The sequence below is a fragment of the Symphalangus syndactylus genome, chromosome 7 (genome assembly GCF_028878055.3).
Source record: "Symphalangus syndactylus isolate Jambi chromosome 7, NHGRI_mSymSyn1-v2.1_pri, whole genome shotgun sequence".
Lineage (NCBI taxonomy): Eukaryota > Metazoa > Chordata > Mammalia > Primates > Hylobatidae > Symphalangus > Symphalangus syndactylus.
Window position 1 is genome coordinate 45,612,003 of NC_072429.2, and position 16,892 is coordinate 45,628,894.

General features: G+C 42.8%; 1 protein-coding gene across 3 annotated transcripts in view; it reads right to left on the reverse strand.

Moving 5' to 3' along the window:
• LOC129486249 (protocadherin gamma-C4) overlaps positions 1-16,718 on the reverse strand; it is a 187,994-nt gene extending 171,276 nt beyond the window's left edge. The window contains exons 1-2 of one of the 3 annotated variants that reach the window (XM_055285891.2): positions 13,404-16,718; positions 1,165-4,211 (exon numbers count right to left, since the gene is read on the reverse strand). In XM_055285891.2, the coding sequence (XP_055141866.1) occupies positions 1,458-3,929 (2,472 nt within the window). In that variant the 5' untranslated portion in view covers positions 3,930-4,211; positions 13,404-16,718 and the 3' untranslated portion in view covers positions 1,165-1,457. Of the gene's footprint in view, positions 1-1,164; positions 4,212-9,822; positions 12,416-13,403 lie in introns of those variants that run through there. The other 2 variants (XM_055285883.2, XM_055285880.2) reach the window with 2 other exon arrangements.
• Between the last annotated feature and the right edge of the window lie 174 nt (positions 16,719-16,892).

A 16,892-nucleotide genomic window follows, 5' to 3' on the forward strand; every position in this document is an offset into this window, starting at 1 on the left:
TGCTTTGTTTAAATCTAGACTGTAAGGATGTTTTTTCAAAACCCACAACTGAAACTAGTAGAAATAAGCTTTTATGTTCCAGAATCTCTTTCCCCATAAGTTTCCAAGCACAGAAATATAAATACAATATATTTGTCATTTCAATCATGATGCATTACATATCTATGCATAAGGCATTTATTCTTGTGTAGTTACTACACACACTAAAATAACTTTGCTTTAATTTTCCTGTTTGTACTTTATTATTCACTTACAAGTAAAGATATTATGACATATTATTCCACAGCGAGTTCCAATTTTACTCATAGAGAATTATGTAATAGTAACTAAAACAACACGTTGTCTCAGAAAATTTTTTCTTTATCAAATGCAACAGAAAGAATCACAGCACTTTGAGAGATACGGTATCACTCAAAAAAAGGCTCAATTGGTACATGATAATTTCCAAATAAAAATAAAAAATGATGCCAGTTACATAGAACATTAGTGTGCTTATTATTCTCTGTTATTAAATACATAACCAACATACTAAAAGCCAACATAGGAAGAGGAATGGGAAAAGAAAATTGATCAGAGGGGCACTGGGATTGGGTGAGGGATTGGGAACATTTCTAGCAGCTGCTGTGAGTAGAAACCTTGAGAAGAGAGATGTATAAAGAAGATGGTTCTGGGCAATTGTATGATATGAATCTTTTGTATCTTTTCTTTAAGCAAAACTATATTGAGGATATATATTATTTTAAAGATTAAAAGGCAGTATGGTTCCCACGTATGAGAAAGATAAAAAAAGGGAGAAGTCTGTTTATTACTACTCTACAGCTTTATTATAGAGCAGATGATAAGTCAGTGACTTCTTCAAGAAGCATATAGCTTAGAGGCTAAAGTGATTTTTTAAACTAAGCCAAAATAATATGACATACCTTCCTGAAACACTGTAAGGAATGTATATTTCTAAATTTCCATATTTTTAACAGGGAAGGACATGCAAGTTAAGGAAAACAATTTTGCTGCCAAACTGAAACAAATATATTAAGACTGAATGAGAAAGAACTAGCCAACTAAGATGTCTCACTGTTCATATACAGATTCAAATATAAAGTAAGAGTCATAATTTAAAAGAAGAAAGGACTTGAGTAAACATAAACTCCAATCTTTATATTTTTAACAAAGAAAAAATTATTGATCCGAGTGGATGAGATGATTTGCCCAGGGATGGAGAAGAAAGTATCAGAAACCAGACACCCTAGTTACTAATGCAGTGCTCTTTGGATAATCTTATGTATTAACTCCTTGTTTACATTCATTGCACAACGATTCTCATGTCTCTTCTTCCTCTTACAGCCTGTGAACACTAAGACCTACCAAGAAATAATTCACCAAGACTCACTTCCTAAAACTTGACCCTACCCTCACGGAAATATGGGGAACAAAATAGATATAGTAAACAAGTAAGTGAATTACTTCAGCAAACTAGCTAGTACGTATGTCGTGAAAAGATAGATTACCTGAGAAAACGTTTCTTCTCTTTCATCTTCGGGTAGAGATTGAGGTGCTGATAAAAAATCCTTTTTCTGACAGCTCTCCTGGCTGATGAGCGTGTCAGCATAGTTGGGCTGGGGGAAGATCAGGTGACTCTTCCGCGAGTCCGCAGTGAGGGAGACCTCGTGGGAATAGGTCTGCAGGAAAGCCCGCACCCCGTCCACGCCCACAAAGTGCGAACCGGGCATGCTCGCCAAGCCGCCTCCCGAAGCCTGTAGCAGGCGTGACTTGTGCCAGCGCCGCAGCCTGAGCGCCAGCAGCACGATGACGAAGGCCAGGAAGACGCAGGAGACCGCGGCCACCGCCACCACCAGGTACAGAGTGAGGTCTGAATCGTCGGGCTTGGCTAAGGGCTCGAGGTTGCCCAGGTCGCCCAGGATGTCGGGGATCCTGTCGGCCACGGCCACAGTGAGCGTGACAGTGGCGGAGAGAGGGGGCTGACCGTGGTCTTGGACGGCCACCACGAGGCTCTGCTTGAGCGCGTCTCTGTCCAGCAGGGCTCGCGCCGTGCGCACCTCGCCCGTGTGCAGACCCACCGAGAAGAGTCCCGGCTCGCTGGCCTTGAGCAGGTGGTAGGACAGCCAGGCGTTCTGGCCCGAGTCTCTGTCCACCGCCACCACCTTGGTCACCAGGTAGCCGGGCTCTGCGGAGCGGGGCGCCAGCTCCACGCCAGTGGAACCGTCTGTGGGGAGGGCGGGGTACAGGATCTCGGGCGGATTGTCGTTCTGGTCCAGCACGAATAGGCTTAATGATACATTGCTACTGAGTGGAGGGTTCCCGCTGTCCCGCGCTATCACCCACAGTTGCAAGTCTCGCAATTGCTCGTAATCAAAGGAGCGCAGTGCATAGAGTACTCCAGTGTCGGAGTTGATAGAGATGTAAGAGGATAAGGGTGCCCCGTGAACAGTGTCCTCCGCGAAAGAGTAAGTTACATGAGCATTGTCGTTGCTGTCGGGGTCATGGGCCGTCACTGAGAAGATAGAGGCTCCTCTGGGGTTGTTTTCGGGAATGTAGGTGGAATAGGATGTGCGGGAGAAGGCGGGAGCGTTGTCGTTGACGTCTGCCACCTGGAGCAAAATGTGAGCATCCGTGGACAGGGAGGGGTTCCCTCCATCTTTAGCGATTAGAGTGATGTTGTAAAAGGAAAACTGTTCCCTGTCAAGGGCTCTGGTTGTAACCAGTCGGTAGTAATTGTCTACTGACTTCTCTAACTTAAAAGGAAGATTCTCCGGGAGTGAACAGGTGGTGAATGCGTTCTGCCCAGAGTCTCTATCATGTACATTAAAAAGCCCAATTGTGGTTCCTGGAGGAGAGTCTTCAGAAACTGAGCTAGTAGCAGATGTCATGTAAAATTCTGGGGCATTGTCATTCACGTCCAGAACCGTGACGATAACCTTCGTTCTGGTTAGAAGGCCCGGACCATCCTGAGCTTCAATATCAATTTCATGGAATGTAGCATCCTCATAATCTAGATCTTTTATGATTGTCAGATCTCCAGATGTTGACTTAAGCTCAAATACCTCTGAGGTTTCTCCAGGGCTTTTCTCTAGAAAATATGCCACTTGAGCGTTGTAGCCCTCATCTGCGTCAGTGGCGGTCACCGTGAGTATCCGGGCGCCCACGGGCGTATTCTCTGGAACGCTTATGCGGTACTCGGGCTGTGTAAAAACAGGCGCGTTGTCGTTCACATCCAGGACCTTCACGCAGATGCAGGAGGTGCCAGATAGCACTGGGTCACCCCCATCAGAAGCCACTAGAAGGAGGTGGTGTACAGCCTGTTCCTCGCGGTCCAGAGCGCGCTCCAGCACCAGTTCTGGATACTTGTTCCCGTCAGCTCCGCTTCGCACGTCCAGGGAGAAGTGGTCATTTGGGTTGAGTGCGTACTTCTGAAGGGCGTTCTCACCTACGTCTGCATCATGAGCATTCTTAAGAGGAATCCGGAATCCTGGCGTAGTGGTTTCACTGATTTTTAGCTCCAGTTCCTCTACTCCAAAGCGAGGGGCATTATCGTTAATATCTGTTATTTCCACCTCTACTGAATAAATAGTCAATTTATCCTCCAGCAGAATGTTAAAATTCAACAGACAGGGTGCGCTCTGAGCGCAGAGCTCCTCCCGGTCTATCCTGTTCGCAGTGACCAAGCTGCCGCTTCGCGGGTTCAGAGCAAAGAGCTGGGTCCTACCTCGGGAGACGATGCGGACTCCCTGCTCTGCCAGTGCCAGGGGCTCCAAACCCAAGTCCTTGGCGATGTTGCCTACGAAGGAGCCTCTGTCGATCTCTTCCCGCACAGAATAGCGAATCTGCCCGGCCCTGGCCTCCCACAGGGTCGCCAAAAGGAAGCACAGCAGGACCAGCTTTCTGCAGTGTGGCAACTTCTGCAGAGCCGCCATTTCCCGCCTGTCGCAGTTTTCTCCGAGTCAACTTCCAGCATCCAGTGCGGATTCCAGTCTTTATTCCTCAGGGTGTGAGATGACCAGCATTCACGGGACCCAGGTCCCTATGGAGAGAACTGGTGGGCTGTTCGACTGAATTTCTCTGGTGTCCTGAAGCTTTAGGGCCAAACCTCCAGCCCCTTGTGCTGTGGGAGCCGTATTGCTGGATTGGATGTCTCGCTGCCTTTTACTCCTTAGGTGGTCAACAGCGACGCTCAGAGGCCTAAATAATTTCTGCACCTGCTCAGGAAAACCTAAGTTCTTGTTTGTTTGCCTCTGTTGACTTTCAAGGTGATTTAAAGAATCTTACAGCTCTAAGATACCCTAGAATTAGATCTTTCAAAACAGGAATCTTTTTATCAGGATTAATAAGAATGGTGTAAATGAACATGACCTTGATAATAGTTGCTAGGAAAGTATTATTGACTGCTCACGGCATTAATCAATGCCACCACTGCCCTTGCTCCAAACATCTTCCATCTCTTATTGTATAATCAGAAGCAGTAAGATCAATTAAGAAACGTTAGCTACATTTTCTTCTAAGGTTATATATTTTGAACTTTTGTGGTTGATAGCTTAGCATTTACCTTCAAAATCTGCCTTTAAATTATTGAATCATCAGACAATTGGGTACATGTGCCTCCCACTTTGCGTGATTGCGGCTGGAGATAGAAATGGTGAACATGATAAACACAGGCCCTGGTCTCAAGCGTGAAGGTTGGAGGAGGACATAATAAAGCAAAGAGAGTGTAATAGAGTATGGTAACTGCTGTGATATGAGGTGAGAAACACTGGGTGATGGAGGAATACCTAGAAAGGGTATCCAGTCTAGATTTGGGGTCAGAAAAGTCTTTTTGAGGGCATGATTGAAGCTGAATCCTAAAAAGTAGGATTGAATCAAGAAAAAGGCTGAAGAAGTGTCCTAGAACCTCTGAACAAATGCTTGAAGGTAAGAGACAGCATGGAACATTACAGAAACAGAAAGCAGGTCTATTTGATAAAGCTAGAGCCGGAAGGGGTTTTTCACCACATTAGGAATCAGTCACTCAAAATTGTTTGAAGTTGTCAAGTTCTTTTTCTGTTATTCATTTTCCAAGGGTGTAAAATACAATGCAGTGGATGTCTTCTTACTCCTGTTTCATCTTTACCATTTTGACCATTGTCAAGCATACAATTCTGTGACATTAAGTACATTCAAATTACATTCTGGTGTGACCATTACCACCATCCACCTCCAGAACTTTTTCATCGTCCCCAACTGAAACTCTGTACTTATTAAATAGCAATTCCCCATTGCCTTTCGCCCAGTCCCTGGCAACTACCATTCTACCTTTTTTCTCTATGAATTTGACTAATCTAGGAACTTCATATATGAGGAATCATACAGTATTTGTCATTTTATGACAGGTTTATTTCACTGACATCATGTCTTTGAAGTTCGTCCATATTGTAGCATGTAACAGAATTCTCTTCCTTTTTTAGGCTGAATAATAGCCCATTGTATGTGTGAACCACTTTTTATTTACCCATTCATCTGTCAATGGACACTTGGGTTACTTCCACTTTTCAGCTATTGTGATGAATGCTGCCATAAACATATGTGTACAAATATCTGTTGAAGTCCCTACTTCCACTTCTTTTGGGTAACAACCAGAGTGGAATTGCTGGATTATATGGTAATTCTATGTTTAAATTTTTGAGGAATCACCATACCATTTTCCACAGCAGTTGTATCATTTTATATTCACCAGCAATGCACAAGAATTCCAATTTCTCCATATTCTTGTTAACACTTCTTTTCTTTTCTTTTATGACAGCAATTCTAATGAATGTGGAGTAGTATCTCATTATGGTTTTGATTTGCATTTCCCTAATGACTAGTGATGTTGAACATCTTTTCATATGGTGTTAGCCATTTGTATATCAAGTCTATTGATATATTGAAATGTGTATTCAAGTCCTTTGCTCATGTTAACATCCAATTGTTTGGGATTCTTTGTTGTTGAGTTGGAGTTCTTTATTCTGGTTATCCATTCTTAGATACACGATTTGGAAATATTTTCTCTCATTCTGTGGGCTGCCTTTTCACTCTATTGATATTGTTCTTTGCTGCACATAGTTTTTAACTGTGATAAAGTCCAGTATACCATTTTTTTCTTTTGTTGCTTGTGCTTTTGGTGGCATATCCAAGAAATCATTGCCAAAAATCAGTGTTATGAAGGTTTCCTCTTGTTTTCTTCTAAGAGTTGTATAGTTTTAGTTCTTAAACATAACAACTAAAAGGGTTTTATTGCTTCTGAATATTGCTTCTTTGATCCATTTTGAATTAATTTTTGTATGTGGTATAAGTGGAATTGCCCATTTCTGATGACACTTTAATCTGTTTGCCTTTTGGCTCCTTCCTTGTTTAAATTTTCTCATTTTTACTTTCATCCATTCTTCTTAGAAGACTGAAGAAAAATGTGTTGGAAATAATTGATACCAACTCACAATGTTTTCTTGTAGAGCTACTATGCTATATTTTGCTTTTGTTTTTTATTTTTATTTTTGTGTTTGTGTTTGTTTGTTTGTTTGTTTGTTTTATAGAGATTGGGTCTTGTTATACTGCCCCGGCTGGATTCAAACTCCTGGGCTCAAGCAATCCTACTGCCTCAGCCTGCCTACTCAGTACCTGGGATTATAGGTGTGCCATTGTGCCTGGCTCTCTTACATGAATCCTAACATTAGACTTGACAGAATTTTCATTTTCTCCCCACTGGTTTTATTACATTTGTTGTCTGCTTCCATTACTTCATCCTCAGAATTCTTCCATGGTTGCGTTTCAAAAATGTATCTCTTTGTTATTTTTTCCATCATTTTATTTTAGTATATACTCATTATATGTTTTTTATCTTACTTCTTGAATGGCAAGCTAAATTCATGTATTTTAAATAATTTTGTTGCTTTTAAAAAAATTATTGCATTTTTCTATAAACTTACTCCTAATTTGTTTTAGCTGCATCTCACAATTTTTAATAAAGAATATTTAAGTCCTTTTTTTCTGAGTAGTTTTCATTGTCATTGTGATTTTTGAAATCCAAGAGTTATTTAAGGGTGTAGATGTAAATATCCAAACTTTTTCCCCTTTTCTATTTTTAAATGTTTGCTTTGTGATTTAAGTATGTGTTGTAAGGCAAGTATATTATTGGGACTTTGAAATTTGCTGAACCCTTTTTTGTAATGAGTAGGTAATAAACTTGTAGATTGTCTGCTCAAGGATGACTATTCCATATTTGTTGTGTGTAGAATGGATCTATTAGAATCCTAATAGATCAAGCTTATAATTATGTTGTTCAAATCTTCTTTATGTTAACTAACTTTCTTCCTGCGGGGTCTTTTATTTCTTATGGAATTATGTTAAAATATTCTGGTATTTTCTAAGCTATATTTTTCGGTAATAGAAGCTCATATTTTTATATCCTTTTGATCATCTGTTCTTTTTACAACTATAATCAGTTCATTGTTTAAAATCACAATTTGTGTTTGTTACCTTAAATATGACTTTGTTGTTACATTAATATTAACATGACTGCTTTCTTTTTTGTGTGTGTACATATATATTTAGTTTCACTGTTTCAGTGTATTTTTAAGCATGTGTATTATTAGAATATGGATTTTAAAAATCAACCAGTTTTGTAATATTTGTCCTTTAATAGGTAAATGTAGCTCACTTGTATATACACGGAAAAAAATTATGATTATAAGAGCTGAGAAAGTCCAGAACTGAGATATCTTAGTTATCAATTGAGAGTATACTCTTGGTACCAAGCAAAAAATAAAAATAAAAATGCAACAGACACACAGCAAGAATGAGAGAAAGTCTTCAATAGTTATCAGAGAGAAAACAGAGATTACCTTAAAAAATAACAGTGTGTTGATGGAAAGTTTCTCACTAGCAACAATAAATTCTATGAGACAAGTGTGTTTTGAAATTTTGGTTTGTATATTTATTTTTAGTGGAAGAGCTCTGTTTGTTTTTAGTTTTAGTTTGTTTTTTTCTCTTCTACACTATATCCCTCTCTCCTTCCCTCCTGGGTTCAGTGCTCATTTATAATGGTTTTGAAATAGTTTCTATCTGACCTGAGGTCCCAGGCCATAAATAGGTGTCTTAATGACGCTTTAATGATGCACAGCAGTGATATTCTGGATACCACAGCTCACATATGAGATACTTGGTGTTCGCTGTCTCTATCCAGCATCTGTGTCTGTCTCTCTCTCTTGGTCTACACAGCTTACGAAGAAAGCCATAACCACCGGAATTGGGAGGCAGCTTTTATTATTATATTTATTTATTTATTTATTTAACAGGGTGTGGCTCTGCCGCCCAGGCTGGAGTGCAGTGGCGCGATCACGGTTCGCTGAAGCCGTGACTTCCTGGGCTCAAGGGATCCTCCCACGTCAGCACCTGCCCCGCCCTGCCCCGCCCTGCCCCGCCCCTCCCCGCCCCGCCCCGCCCCGCGTAGCTGGGACTACAGTCGAAGGCCACCGTGTCCGGCTTGTCTTGAACTCCAGGGCTCCAAGGATCTTTCCGCCTCAGCCTCTCAAATCGTTGGAAATACAGACGTGAGCCACTGCACCCAGCTAGGAAGCATGTTAATGCATCTTTCTTTTCCTTTTTAACCAGCTGAAGGGTCTCATTGCTTATTTTGGATTCAGGCAGTAAGCCTGGTCAATATTTATCTAGTCTGAAGAACTTCTGTCCCTATTACATTGCTGGAGGCAGTTTCCTAACCTTCAATTTCTGCTTTTAAGTCCAAGACTATAACTCACATGGCTTTAGACCAGCTCACCACTTTGCTTTTGCTTTCCTCTTATATTTTATGTATCTCTGTATTTTATTGGAGCAGAGTAAATACATCAAAGCATGAACTTACTCTCCGACCATACTGTTTTTTTCTTCTGAAAAGTTAACACACATTAAAATAGGATATATACTTGATTTTTGTTAGTTGATTTCATTACAGGTATAATGTATAAGTCAGGAGGCTTCAAAGCTATTTCTCAAGTTGCATGATAAATTTTCTGTTGTTCATAAATTACTTAAATAGATGTATTCTTTAGTACAGGCACCACAGCTCACACCTGTAATATCAGCACTTTGGGAGGCTGAGGTGGGAGGATCTCTTGAGCCCAGGAGGAAGTGGCTGCAGTGAGCCATGATCATGCCACTGCACTCCAGCAAGACCCCATCTCACAACCAAAAAAATTTGATAATAAAGATAGAATAAAGGGCTAAAATATTCAACAATAATTTAAAATTGCAGTTTATATAGATCTCTATAATCTTAGATGAACACAACTAAAAATACTACTTTAGACAATCTTCACCTCTTCAAATGTCCCCAAATAAAATATCACAGTGTCCTGACAGATGACATCTACATTAAATTCAGGAGTAGATTAGCAGGTACTTATAACAAGAAAATTTGAAAACAGTGTTAGTCATTTAAATACTGGTGAGCCTTTTCTAATCAAACCCTTTAGCCCAGATGCAAGTAAGAAAATGTTAGAAGCTAGATCGCCCTGTTTCTAATGCAGTGCTCTTTCCAAACAGAGAAGGCATCTCACGCATACCTTCAACCCAACCACCTACATTATGATCACAGTCTCCTTTTCAATGCAAGAACAATTATAAATATACCTGCATATGAACGTGTAGACTCACTTAATTGTGATTTTGCAGGACTCGTAATAAAAAGCTACAAAGATACATGGGTTAGAAGAACTATCTGTAGTAAAGAGTGAACGCAAGTAAGTTAAATCAAGAATTATTTTTCTCTAGATAGCTTATACATTCATCACAAAAGTTTACCTGAGAAAATGGTTCCTTTTTGTCTTCTAGTAAAGACTGGGGTGCTGATAGAAAATCCTTTTTCTCACAGCTCTCCTGGCTGATGAGCGTGTCCGCATAGTTGGGCTGGGGGAAAATCAGGTGGCTCTTCCGCGAGTCCGCAGTGAGCGAGACCTCGTGGGAATAGGTCTGCAGGAAAGCCCGAACCCCGTCCACGCCCACAAAGTGCGAACCGGGCATGCTCGCCAAGCCGCCTCCCGAAGCCTGTAGCAGGCGTGACTTGTGCCAACGCCGCAGCCTGTGCGCCAGCAACACGATGACGAAGGCCAGGAAGACGCAGGAGACCGCGGCCACCGCCACCACCAGGTACAGAGTGAGGTCCGAATCGTTGGGTTTGGCAGAGGGCTCGAGGCTGCCCAGGTCGCCCAGGATGTCGGGGATCCTGTCGGCCACGGCCACAGTGAGCGTGACAGTGGCGGAGAGAGGGGGCTGGCCGTGGTCCTGGACGGCCACCACGAGGCTCTGCTTGAGCGCGTCTCTGTCCAGCAGGGCTCGCGCCGTGCGCACCTCGCCTGTGTGCAGCCCCACCGCGAAAAGCCCCGGCTCGCTGGCCTTGAGCAGGTGGTAGGACAGCCAGGCGTTCTGGCCCGAGTCTCTGTCCACCGCCACCACCTTGGTCACCAGGTAGCCGGGCTCTGCGGAGCGGGGCGCCAGCTCCACGCCGGTGGAACCATCTGTGGGGAGGGCCGGGTACAGGATCTCGGGCGGGTTGTCGTTCTGGTCCAGCACGAATAGGCTGAGTGACACGTTGCTGCTGAGGGGCGGATCCCCACTGTCCTGCGCCATGACTTTCAGTTGCAAGTCCCGGAACTGCTCATAGTCGAAGGATCGCAGCGCGTATAGGACGCCAGTGTCGGAGTTGATGGAGAGGTAGGCAGATAGGGGTGCCCCCTGGATAGTGTCCTCTATTAGGGAGTAAGTGATTTGTGCATTCTCATTGCTGTCCAAGTCGTGGGCCCTCACAGAGAAGATGGAGGCTCCTCTGGGGTTGTTTTCGGGAATGTAGGCAGAGTAGGAGTCCTGATGGAAGACTGGGGAGTTGTCATTGATATCTGTCACTAGCAGTGAAATGTGAGTTTCAGTAGATAGAGCTGGAGTTCCTTGGTCTGTTGCTGTTACTGTGATGTTGTACCCAGAGATAAGTTCTCTGTCCAGTATTTTTTCAGTCACTAAACGGTAATAATTATCAACTAACTTTTCCAATTTAAAGGGTAAACTTCCAGGAATGAAACATGTGGTGTAGCCATTGTCTCCTGAGTCTTGGTCATGCACACTGATAAGGGCAATTATGGTCCCAGGAGGAAAGTTTTCTGGAACTGCAGTGGTGACAGAGGTGATGGTCACTTCTGGGGCATTATCATTTACATCCAAAACTTTGACCAGTACCTTAGTTTTAGCCATGAGCCCCGCACCATCCTGGGCTTGAACTTCCATTGAATAAATTTTGTATTCTTCGAAATCTAGTGGTTCTTTATTTGATATTTCTCCTGTGTAAGAATCTAAATGAAATATTTGGGCCACTCTGTGGTCTACATTGTGAAAGGAGTATGTTACTTCCCCATTGGCTCCCTCATCAGGGTCAGTGGCATTTACCATGAGCAGCTGAGTACCCAGCGGCACGTTTTCGGGGACATTTATATTGTATTGCGCCTGAGTAAATGCTGGAGGATTGTCATTTGCATCCACCACCTGAATGTAAATTCTGAGGGTCCCTGAACGGACTGGTTCACCCCCATCAGAAGCTGTGAGGATGAGGTGGTGGACAGCTTCTTCTTCTCTGTCTAAGGGACTCTGTAGCACCATCTCTGGATGTTGGGGCCCATCGGCTCCCTGTTGCACATCCAGGGAGAAATGAGGGTTAGAGCTGAGTTGGTAGCTCTGGAGTGAGTTCATACCCACATCTAAGTCTTGCCCAAAAGGCAATGAGATTCTGGTACCTGGAGTGGTTATTTCATTCATTTTAAACTCCAGTTCCTCTAACTGGAATTGGGGAGTGTTGTCATTAATATCAATTATTTCTACTTCAACAGGAAAAAGCTTCATTTTATCCTCAACAAGGATATTAAAACTCACGAGACACGGCATGCTCTGAGCGCAGAGCTCCTCCCGGTCTATCCTGCCCGCGGTGATCAAGCTGCCACTTCTAGGATTCAGAGCGAAAAGCGGCATCCTACCTCTGGAGACGATGCGGACTCCGCGATCTGCCAGCTCCTGGGGTTGTAGCCCTAGGTCCTTGGCGATGTTGCCCACGAAGGAACCTTTGTCTGTCTCTTCCGGCACTGAGTAGTGAATATTCCCAGCCCCAGCTTCCAACAGCAGCTCCAGAGAAAGACACAGAAGCATCAGCCTGCTGCAGCCAGTCAGCTTTTTCTGAATCTTCATGGCTCTCTCACTTCGTAGTTTTCGTCCAGTCCAGTACCAAGGGTATCCTTTCTGCTTTTCCGAGCTGAAATTAACCCAATTTTCAGGAGAATTCTGAGTGGAGAGTCATCCAGAAGTAGGATTTAGGCAGTCTTGGACAGTCTGTTTTCAATCTGGCGGTTATGGAGGTTCTAAGAGGCACAAGAGCTTTTTTCTTTTTTTTTTTTTCCCTCCTCCTGACGTGTATGTACTGCCTGTATCTACCAGATTAGTGAACAGCGGCGCCCACAGTCCTAACCAGTTACTGCATTCCTAGCAAATACTTAAAACCTTCTCATTAACTTGATATTTTCTTAAGTTTTAGTCTATTGTCAAGGAAATCATTCTACCATATATGTATGAAAAGGAGAAACTATATGTTCACTTCTTTAAATGTGCCTAAATGTCACCAAATTGAAATATACAGGAGAATCCCAGTATTCTCATGTTATCTGCTTTCCTTGTTTGCTATTCAGGGAATGATAGTAAAAACCTAACATCACAATGAGGACAAAATCATCTCTCCACTTTTTCTGTAGTAAAGCTTGACCATAATTTCCCAGGCTACATAGAGCAGCTCCCCTTTGACTGGAGGATGAAAAGTATTAGAGGGAAAAATAATCTTTTAGAATATAAGCTAGACTTTAAAAAATTGTACCATCCAATTTCCTTCCCATTATGATTTGAATATTTATCAGAAACCTTGGGATTTTGAAGAGCACGGTTTAACCCTATCCTTATTTTTCCTATTTTTTTTTGAAGTGTCTTTGCATTATGTATGTTTTTAAAAATTCTTAAGATTCACCAAAGGCAATATGTTTTGAAAAAAATAAAACTGGGCTCTTGGAATTTCATTGAAAAGTCACATGAATATATAATTTAGATTTCAAATTTCAGAGACAAAGTCTATGATATTATTCTTCACAGCTTAAAAGAAAAATGGTCTTATCTTTATTTTTAGATAGGCTCTTATAATATGTATTCCCCTATAATCGCAATTAATATTTTCTCCAAGAGAAGTTGGTTTTCTCTTAACAGTATTTTTTAACCAGTTAAGATGAGGATGTGGCCTTCTTTTTTTAATCACTGCACTATTAGCAAAAGGTCACTAATTAAAATGTCTCAGGCTTAGAGTGACTTACTTATCTTTACCCCAAAGTTAGAGAAGCATGCCATCTGTACTCCAGAGTCTGATAGTTTCAGGAACAAATTCGGCCAGCCAACCCGTGGACACCATGACTGAGAAAAGTTAAAAATGAGGAAAGAAAGAAAACAATGAAAGGTCTCAAGAATAGTTTTTGGAAAGAGAACTTTAGTTCTTAACTAAATCTACAGTTTCTCAGCTTCTAAGACAAGTATATGAAGCCAAAAAGCAGAAATTTAAAGGTGCAATAAATCACCTTCAATATTGCAAGGAAGTAACTCTTTAACAGAGAATGTAACTTTTCAGAATACACATTAATAGGCATAAACTTTTCCCCAAAGAAATTGTGAGCTAATGAGGCAAATTAAAATATACATAAGAACTAGTCAGTACCCCCGTAGAGCTCCCTACTCTCAGCCCCCAAAAACACGCAGGAGTGATTTATAAAAGGATGATAAGTATAAAATAGAAATGTTAAAATACCACACAAATACATTTGAATCAAATGCAACATTTAAAGCTGCATTGCTGGCCACACACAGTGGCTCACACCTGCAATCCCAGCACTTTGGGAGGCCAAGGTGGGCAGATCACTTGAGGTCAGGAGTTTGAGACCAGCTTGGTCAACATAGTGAACCCCGTTTCTACAAAAACAAAAATAAAACAAAGCTTCATTGCTGGCACTGCAGAGAATACCTGGTTGAAAGCTGTTCCCTGAGTTAAAGAAATTAAGATTTTAAAAATATCTAAAACCACACATACGTTGTAGGAACAGGGCAAATTTCCTTCCTTTAAGTTGGAGACAACTCCATATCTGGGCTTGGATCAGAGATCCGGCTGAAAACAGCCCCAGGCAATGGGGCTATAGGGTTCAGAGAGATGACCAGAGTCACACTGAGGAGAAACAGCATAGAGATCAAGGCAACAGCCATCGCCAGCTGTTGGGTGCTGTCTGCTGTCTGCTGCCTGCTGTTGGGTGCTGGGCGATTGCTGAGGTCTGGCAGCAACTCCTGCAAACTGTGAGCAGCAATCAGGTGGTTTCAGTGTGATGATTCACCATTGACAACGGTGACCAACAAACCTTGGCAGGTTGCATCTCTGTTACCCACAGTAACACAGCACGCATCTAGCTCGTGCACATCCCTAGTTTGAAGAGCCACATTAGCTGGCCTGAAGCACATGATAGGACAGTCAGCCTTTGTGCCCCAGCTGGTGTCCACTTTGGTGATGGGATAGCTGGGTTGCATTGCGAGTGGTGCAGCATCAAAGAGGGCCCCACTCGGCTGCAACTCCTGGCATAGTGTCCTTGCATTTTTGCAATGGTCATCCACCATCACATGCAAGTTCAGGATGACACTGAGCAAGTTGAACCCTGGCCACTGGCCTGCAGAGTCAGCTCAAAGATAGTCTGCACGGACACCATAGCACTCTGCACTCACCGACATGTAGAATGATAGTGCCCACAGTGGCAGGTCACTGGTCAAGAAGAAACAGGAGGCATATGGGACCCTAAGTCAGGGTGGGAAATGCTAAAGTATGTGATGGAGGTGCTGGGCAGTATTCCCAGTCACCCAAAAGAAATAGGAGGCTTGTTGAAGAATGAGCATTTTTGTGGATGCAGATGGTATGCAGGGTGATGCAGGAGAGGGACAGTTTGTCCTTGTTGGTGGTTCTGATGGTGACATTGTCCTTCAGGGTCTGCTACCAGTTTAGAATTCCATCTGTGAGTAGCTGACAAAGAATCACATCATAATTCTTGGAGGTATGTTGTTTGCCAGTATGATCATTTCTCTCTATAATAATTTTCATCTTTCATTTAAGGTCTCTTAGTCCTATTGTTTTGGTTAGGGCAACCACAGTTCTTACCTCTGATAGGACTAGACACCCAGCTGAAAATCACCTGCAATAACTGCATTATACTGCTCAACCTCCATTTCAACCAGGACTCTGAAGTGGGCCCTCAAACTGCCTCCAGTCTTCTATTCCATGCTATAACTGTTACTCTTCAAAATCAAGTATTTCTGTCATCATTGGACAGGAAATATATTCTGTATGCCCTGTAAAATTGTGTAGAAAAATCAGAACTCTATACTAAAGATATTGTCTAGGTCAATGGGGATCACCTGAAGAATGAAGAGGAGGAGGTGGCGAGTAGGTTCTCCTGCAGGCTAACCCCACTTACACATTGCTCAATATCTGACGGCTGGCATTGGCATCCAAGGCCTGTGTCTTGCCCTGAGCTGTTCTGCCCCATCCCCATCACTAAGTGGTGGCAGCTCTGCTCCTCTGGTTCAGGGTTTCTTTTCTTAAAAGATGGGGTCTGGCCATGTTACTCAGGCTGGAATGCAGTGGCTATTCACAGGTGTTCTCATAGCACACTGCAGCCTCTAGCTGGCATCAAGCAATCCTCCTGCCTCAGCCTCCTGAGTAATGGGGGCCACAGGAGTGCCCCACTGCACACGCTCAGGGGTTCTTCAATAGCAGCAATTCAGAGTACATACTGCTGTAGTACTCTCCTTTACTTGTAGGGGAAGGGGAGATGGCTATTAAAACTAATCTGATATATTTGTACAGAGTTACTGCCGGTGTTCAAAATCTACTGCAGACTTGAGTAAACATTCCTCTTATTAAGACGTTTTTCAGAATTTCCAAAACAAAATTTGTGCTAAAAGCCATTTTGTTAATTATATCAAAGATGCATACGTTTATATGAAAACATTTATACGATTTTCAGTGCCTTCAAATTCAAAGGGCTGAGGGTCTTCCTTGGGCGTAACTGCTAGATCTATCCTGTCATTCTCAAGCTCGGCTCTGGCTCGTTCTCTGGCCGTAAAGAGAGGCTTCTCAGCACTTACCCTTAGTTTTTCCCGTCACCGAGACGCAGATCTTCTGAGAGATTACCAACCTTAAACCCCTAGCCTTCTCTTCCAGAATCTTACAGCGTATCGGCTACGTAGAATAAAGACCTAGTAGAATAAAGATCTCAGGCAGGGAAACAGCGCTTCCTGCGCTCCTCACGCCTTCCTTATGGGGGACTTCTTCCTGTTTCTTCTTCCTGCTGGTACTCAGATCCGAATACTTCTCGCTACCGTTGCTCCCTGCTTCCTGCTTCCAAAGATGCTCAGGAATAAAAGGCAGCACCTCACTCGGGGTCACTAGACATCCTGAGATTCCCGACCAAGATATTTCCAGCAGATTGTGAGACAGACAGCGGGCAGAGTCCTCTCCTAATGTGTTTCTCAAAAGCCTGCGGGGACTGCTGCGTCAGTGGATTGCTTTGTTTCCCTCCAGCCACGGATTGGCGGACAGCGGCACCCAGAGGCCCAGTATGATATCCCTAGCAGGTTAGTTTTCAAGGTCCTCACAAGAGACTATATTGGCTTTTTTCTCGAGACATATTTTAAAATACCAGCTGCTTTACTAAGAAGGGTACAAATCATTATTTTTGATAAAATATTAACAAAACGATCATTTCACAAAATTTAGT